The 7,599-nt window shown below is 40.0% G+C and overlaps 1 protein-coding gene across 1 annotated transcript; it reads right to left on the reverse strand.

Moving 5' to 3' along the window:
• Nucleotides 1-597: 597 nt before the first annotated feature.
• LOC148371235 (cathepsin S-like) lies at nt 598-5,012 on the reverse strand. The gene is made up of 8 exons (XM_088329190.1): nt 4,887-5,012; nt 4,690-4,817; nt 4,492-4,614; nt 3,817-3,966; nt 3,536-3,760; nt 2,193-2,358; nt 861-963; nt 598-772 (listed from the first exon to the last, which is right to left on the reverse strand). Exons 2-8 carry the CDS (start codon nt 4,807-4,809, stop codon nt 673-675), a joined length of 987 nt encoding a protein of 328 aa, XP_088185316.1. The 5' UTR covers nt 4,810-4,817; nt 4,887-5,012; the 3' UTR covers nt 598-672.
• Nucleotides 5,013-7,599: the final 2,587 nt, after the last annotated feature.

Consider the following 7,599-nt stretch of genomic DNA (forward strand, 5'->3'; position numbering starts at 1 on the left):
CAGTTTTCTGCCATCTTGCTACTACAGATGGCACCCCAAATAACTTGAAAGGCCGGAGGAAATGAGTAGAAAAATTGCAGTTCGGCGGTTTTTATCTATTTGGTGTACTTGTGCGTTACATCACTTGTTCAGTTCTACTACAGGATCAGGATTAATGGGAACGATATTGCCCACAAAATGAGAATCCCTGAAGTAGAAAAATTGCAAACCCAATTTACAAGTATTTATTGAGTTGAATTTATTGAAACCTGCAATGTTTATTTTGCTCAACCTTATGAATTAAGGACCAGATCCACTTCACATATTACTTTGCCACCATCATGTGGCCGTTATGAGAAACTGCATTAACCTTCCCGTTCTGTCTGACACTATACTGCATCATCAATTATTTTTAAAATGCAACGGAGCGCCAGATAAGCACTAGTGACTGAGCAGGTTCATCAGGTGGAAGGGTCAAACTGATGGCAATAAAAAGCATCTTCCTCCGTTTAGCTAATCAGAATGCACAATGAAAGGCCGAAGCAGAGAACCAGCAATAACCGAAGTGCAAAGTATCTACTTTGACCTGTGGTCAGTCCCTTTATAAAAATTCAGAGATAAAGGCAAAACAAATTTATTTTCCAGCATCTTAAAAACAACGCCATGTACAATACTGCATGCAGGATGTGTCAGTCACATGACTGGAAAACAGGCGTGGAGCGCAATCCCACACTGGTTCATCTTGTTGCGAGCCATCTTGATGTAACCTTGATCACCAAATTTCACTCCCCAGCTACAGTCATAAGTAGACAAATTAAAAACTTTTATTAAAAAAAAAAAAAAAAAAAAAAAAAAACAGGAGGGAAAATAAAAATACGAACCTGTTCTTGACCAGCCAGTAATCTCTTCCCTTTTCTGTGCCATAACCCACAGCCAGCACACCGTGGTTCACGTGGTGGCTACATCCGAGATCCTCGTATACTCCTAATATGCATCCCCAAAAAATAACCCAATGTTTCTTCATACCGTCTAAAGTCTCTGGTGGGCTGCCAGGGTCACACGAACTTGTATTTTTCTCGTTAACTAAATGCCAAGTTAATCAAAGACTACAATATCAAAAGATCACTATGGTGTTCATATTTTGTCGCCATTTGGTTAATATGTGTATTTTCATTTGACTTATTTGTTCGCTGAGCAGAGTTGAGGTGAGGGAACAGCACAAGTTAAGTAAAATGAACCATTTAGAGGAGAGTGCAAAATGAGGACAAATGAAATTTAAAGGAATCTTATCCAGATGGACTTATTTTAATTATAAACTCTAAAGCAGAGTGCATCAACATGAACCCGACCGTCAAAGTTTAGGCACCGTGTACGTCAAGGCTAATTTTCGGGCGAGACATTTTGCTTCGATTCCGGGGTTCTGTGTCATTTCAGTGTACATTGGTTAAAAGTTGAGTTGTCTAGTTATTTTTCCCCTGATAGTTTCATTGCAGTAAAAGTTAGCATTTTGATGTTTTATTTTTTTTCAGAGAATGTGTTGCTATGTATAAAAGTTCAGATTAAGTTAAAAGTTCACTGTAGAGTGAAAAAAAAATAAATGCTTGTAAATTTCATGCATAATGCATTGTTCCATTAAAACAAAAAGTCTGAAGAGCCATTTTGTAGCCTAAAGAGACTATTTGTAGTGAGTCGAGCTGAAGGCTTGTTCAAGAATAGCCAGAATTCCCATCACTAATAAACTTACAATAACATCTGTCCAATACCTTATCGTATCCTTTTTCTGATTGAATCAAAAATTGTCATAGTTTTGTACTTTGAAAACAAAACATCCTATACCGATCTAGCATCTTCCATTTTGGATCTAATCCAGATGGCCGTTCAATGATAGTGGACAACATTATATTAATATTGCCGCGCTACACTAAAATACTCAGGCTTTTATTCTTCAAACTTTATTCCACGTCTCTTGCTGCGTGAAACTCCTGTCTCGTAACCGTGCTTTATGAGTACCTCATTGCCTTCATGGTTCAATAGTTAAACAAGTGTCCCAAATTCATCAGAGCTAGTTCTAAAAATGTGTTTGGAAGGAAATTTATCAATTTTAAATTCAAAGAGGGGGAGCATGCCCTTGTATTGTCAGACCCACCAGAGTTACAAAATTCCATAGTAAACACTAACCTTTTGTTTCAAGGGACAATAGAGTTAAAACTCACCGTGTCTGTAGAAGTGGAAACTGGAGCGCGAGGCGTCGATGGCCACAGAGACTGGGCCCACGTTAGCAAGGGCCACCTTCAGAGCGTCTTCGTCCCCCTTGGCGACGAATGAGTGACCAGAGCAGTTTGCCACCCTTTCTTGAGGCTTGTATAGGCACTCACCTCGCTGTTAAGACATGTAGAAGCATCGTGTTGACCAAGGCAAGAAGGGTTCATTTGGATCATCGCCAAAAGATTACCTTCTTCTGTTAGATGACACCAGTTCTTAGTAAAATACTTATTAAACCATGAGATCTACTCTGGTCATATCCCTCAAGAGGGGTGACCGACAGACAAAAATACAAAAAAAAAAAAAAAGGAAAAAGTAGCAAAAACCCCAAAAATATTGTACCATGGCCAACCCAAATGCCCAATCACCCAAACAAGTTAAGCACCTCGGCACCCAAATGGTCATGCTTTTGTCCCTCCAGATGAAACGGGACACAAGAAAGCGGCCATGTCACTTGGGTCAGGGTGACACTCTTCTGTTCAACAGCAGGGGCCGACAGCCTTCACTGGTTTACCCCTGCCCATCCCTTGGAACGCATCCAAAACCACGATTGAAAAGGGTAAAAGTCAACAGTTACAATGGCGCAGTCTCAAGCGCAGCTTGAGGACATACAATTTATCACATATTCTCCCTACAGTAGTTATTTTTTGCCTATTCATCCAGATAGTCTTCTCTAGTGCAGTCCCTTCAATGTTTTAGATCAAGGGATGGTGTAATAATAGTCTAGTTTGCAATAATCTGGTCTTTGCAGCCCTTTGAAACTCGTGATTAAGGGCGTCACAAACAAACTTTACGACCTAGCTGTACAAGGGAGTGTTTTTTTTCTTGGGGTTGGTCAGACATCTCCAAAGTGATCAAACTTTTTGCGAAGAGGAAAAGATTGTCAACCACTTTTAGCCTAGAGGTAAGATCTTAAGGCCAAACCAGACCCCAATTTGTCCCAGGAAGAGCTTTTCTCACCGACTACTTTTTTAATCGTTATTCACCCATGTCTTTTTATATAGTCTTGTTCAACAGTTACAAAAGATGGGTTCCATGTGTAGTCTGGCGCCATCAGACCAGACCTAAATGAAATTAATAACATTATCATTTCCGGACTTGTTTTGTAAATAATCCAGAAAGGTTTTTTGGAAAATTCATTTAGGCAATTCATCACACTTGTTCACATGGAGATTCTCATTCCCCCATTATAGAAGGGAAACATGCGACTCACAGGAAAAAAGGTTGGGGATCCCTGAAGTAGTGGCTCAGACCACCTTTGAACACAACTTTATCAAAAGGTCACAATTCTTACCTTAGCCGTGTAAGGATAAGCCCAGTCTGGGTCAATCCCACCGTTCTTGTTAACGTAGCGGAAGGCGTTGCTCATGAAGCCTCCGTGGCAGCCATGGTTTCCAAAATCTGTGGAACAGTCCACCAGGTTCTGCGGACTCAGTGATGTGAGGGTGCCAGTTCGTTTTTTCAGCTGACCTTCCAGGGCCCCCACGGCACTGAAAGCCCAGCAGGAGCCACAAGAACCCTGCCCACCAAATAGTTAGCTCGCATGACACGGCAGGCATCAAAGTGTACCCTCACCTGCATTTTGACTTCAGTTACCAGACCGCGTTTCCTCCAGTCCAACGAGGGAGGTGGTGGGGTTTGATCCCAGTTAAAATTCAGTTGGATCCTCTCCAGGTCGGATGGCACCACTGTACCGGCCAGTGTGCCGCTTACCTCCTCCTTAGTCTGCAAAACAATTCAAGTGAAATTCAAAAACATTTACAATTTAAAGGAAATTCAATAGTTAAGAAAAGAGTTTGGAAGAATAAGCATATAGACCATAAACTCTAGACAAGTTGTTTTTTTCTACATTTTAACCATTATTCAGACAATAAATGATGCTAAAGTGGAAGTCGCCAATGTGGTGGCACTAGGTAGCCCATAGACAGGTTCTGGAATAAGCTCACCAGTGAGAAATCGCATTTCCTGGAAAACCACAATGACCCAATTGCCATAAGGTTTGTTGGTTGACTGAGCACTGCTTTATTAATAGTTGCAGCCTAGCAATACACAAGTTGTCATTTTAGAGAGGAGCATCAAACTTATAGCCCTTGGCAATGATTAACAAAAAGTAGCTCTTGGCTGCAAAGAGATAGGTGACATTGCAATCAATAAGGGGAGCAATTGGCTGACATAGACAGGTATGCCAAAATACAACAGTATTTTGGTTTAAAATTTCAACTATGTAATATAAATACAATAATGAGTTACCAAGTCCCCCAAGTGGTTCATTGCCAACTCGTATGCGTGTAGGCCCAAAGTGGCTTCAAGGTTGTGGACATTGATCATCAGCAGGTTATCTTCCCATATCCTCCTGCGATCGGACTCCTCCAGCTTGACACGCAAACAAGTACTTTGTCATTTTTCATCCAGATTGAAGCAGACGCAAACTTAGCATAAAGCTCAAACCTGATGTGGGTAGACTTTATTGTGGGCCTTCTTCCAAAGCTCCCAGTGGCCATTCAGGGCCGGGCTAATGTCAGCATCCGCGAACACTAAAAGGACAGCTAGGAGCAAGCCACACAACATGGCTTTAGCTGTTCAAGGGGGAAAACGAGAATAGAATAACTTGATAGTTATGGTATTGACATTTGCATTTCACCCACCTGAGGAAGAGGCAATCAGAAGACTTACTAGAAGGCTACAAGGGGCCTTTTTTATTTAATTAACTGCCGTATTCCACACCTGCAGACCATTAAACATGTTGATGACATCATCGCCACAGGTTTTCTGTGATTTGCTGACTGTTTTACACAGTTTACAATTAAGTGAACTTTATCTGGACATCAACTTAAAGGGTGATAACTCAGCCATTGATGAATAATGTTTTATTTAAAACCACTCTAAATGCTTAATGGCAATAGAACTATACATAGATATATAGTTTAGAAGATTTAGTCATAAAAAGAGTGAAAGAAAGGAAGGGGCAGAGGAAGAGAAAGGAAGAGAGAGAAATAAGAGAGGGGGGATACTGAGACAGAAAGAAAAAGCAAGAACGAGAGAAAAGAAAGAAAGAAAAACAGGAGAGAGAGAGAGAGAATAAGAGTGAGAAAAAGAGAAAGCTGAAAAGGGGGAGAATGAAAGAGAGAGAGAGTAAGAGGGACAGATATACAGTATAGAAAAGAAAAAAAAAGATAGAGAGAGAGAGAAAAGAGAGTAAAAAAGAAGAAGGGAAGGAAATAAATAAAGAGAGAGACAGGGAGCGAGAGAGAGAGAGAGATAATATTGCTACAATTGTGAGTGGTGCTTGGCTTTGTCAACATAAAGTGGATGAATTTCAAACTGCAGCTTAAGCTGATCTGGCCCGCCGGTTGCAAGTTTGAAAAAAAAAACATGAAAATGTACATAATCTGTACCTGCATGCCACGAGGGTTAAAAAGTTGTAAATATATCAAATATTTTGTCAATATGTACTCACATATTACACATATTGCCATCCCTTTCAACCTGGACCAATTGTTCCCCTTATCGATTATTGCGAGTTCCCTTGTTAGGCGTTAATTAACATAACAAATGCTATTTGCTCACAATACTGTACTACATAGAATAAAAACAAAGTTTATTGTATTTACCAAGTAAATGCTTGATTGAAGATTAAATTTGCTAATGGTTTTATGCAGATTGACTCTCTGGACAGTGAGTGGCAGCAGAGAGCCAAGTACGGGAATAAGTCACTTTTAAAGAAAAAGAAAAACATAAACCCGTATAGCAAAATAGGGGTGTTCAAAATAATCATAATCATAAAAATATTCATAATACAATCATAATATTAATCATAATAGGTAGTAGAACAAAAATGATCAATTCAATTTCGCAAGATACATATGCACCTTTTAAATCCAAGCGTGAGTAAAATAATATTTAAATTGAAAATACAAGGTTTGTATTTTCTTTTTCTTTCTCTTAAGTATGTAAAGCGTAAATAATTGAATAATACAACAAATGGGGTATGTCATGCCTATACTATACTATACTATACTATACTATACTATACTATACTATACTATATTATACTATACTATACTATACTATACTATACTATACTATACTATACTATACTATACTATACTATACTATACTATACTATACTATACTATACTACAGTGCCGTGAAGACGTATTTGCGCTCCTTCCTGATTTCTGTGTTTTTGCCTATTTATCAGATCATCAAACCAATTTTATTTTCACACAGAGACAACCCAAAGAAATAAAAAATATACTATTGAAATCTTGATTCCATTTATAAAGGCCCAAAAAGAAAATTAAAACGTACCAATGGAGGCGATAACAGAAACCAAACGTTTACGATAATTGGTCATGAGTCTGTGGAGGAATTTTCATTCCCTTGGAGGACCTAACCTGGCCTGTGGGCCACACGTTTTAGATTTGTTTAGATAGATTGTAATGCTGCAATATAATCCTTGTTTTCACTAAATATACCTGTAACAGTAACAGAATACGATTACTTTTTTGTGTAACCTAATTACCGTTACATGTAAACCATTACCCCCCAAGCCTGGATGGGAGCTTGTATGTGTTAGCTAGCAAAGTGTTACCTTTACTATCACCTGGGAAAAAACAGCTTCTATGGCAAATAAAGGTGTTTTAGGAGATCCCGGGGGTGGGGGGGTTGTTCGCTGCCGTGGCCCTTGGCCCCTTCCCAGCCTCGCTGGCTCCCCCTGCAACAAAAGAGCAGACGGTGATTGGGCCCCGGCTCTATTGTCTGCGTCGGCATGGGGCCCCGGTTAAAACGCTCGCAGTCACCCGGGGGGTTCCCGCCGGGGACCCTATGCGCCCGCGACCGAGGCCTTTAGATAGGTAAACAACCGAGAAGGCGTAATAGTGCCGGTGCACGCATCCTTATTGTCAGAATGAAAGTTCTGATGTTCTTGTAGGCTTCCTCAGACTTGTATCAATTCCAATGTTACGAGTGAGTTTCAGATAAATCTTTCCAATAAATCCCTAGGACCGGTGGTCGGCAACCACCGAGGTGTGGACCGGTACCAGGCCGTGCGTAGTTTTGTAAAAAGACAGAAAAAGAAAAGGTCCTAATGACAGAAAAAGAGAGAAAGGGAGAGAAAGATGGAGACAAAGAGAGAGAAAATGAAAGAAAGAGAGAAATAAAGAAAAGAGAGGGAAACAAAAAGAAAAACAGATGGAAACAGAGAGAGAGAAATAGGAAAAGAGAGAGGGACAGAGAAAAAGAGAGATAGAGAAAAGAGGGGCGAGAGAGAAAGATAGACAAGGAGAGTGCGAAAGAGAGAAAAAAGAGAGATGGGAGAACAAGAGAAAGAAAGAGAGGAAGTGAAAGAGATAGAAA

Source organism: Urocampus carinirostris, chromosome 2 (genome assembly GCF_059441175.1).
Source record: "Urocampus carinirostris isolate Australia breed hairy pipefish chromosome 2, RoL_Ucar_1.0, whole genome shotgun sequence".
Classification (NCBI taxonomy): Eukaryota; Metazoa; Chordata; class Actinopteri; order Syngnathiformes; family Syngnathidae; genus Urocampus; species Urocampus carinirostris.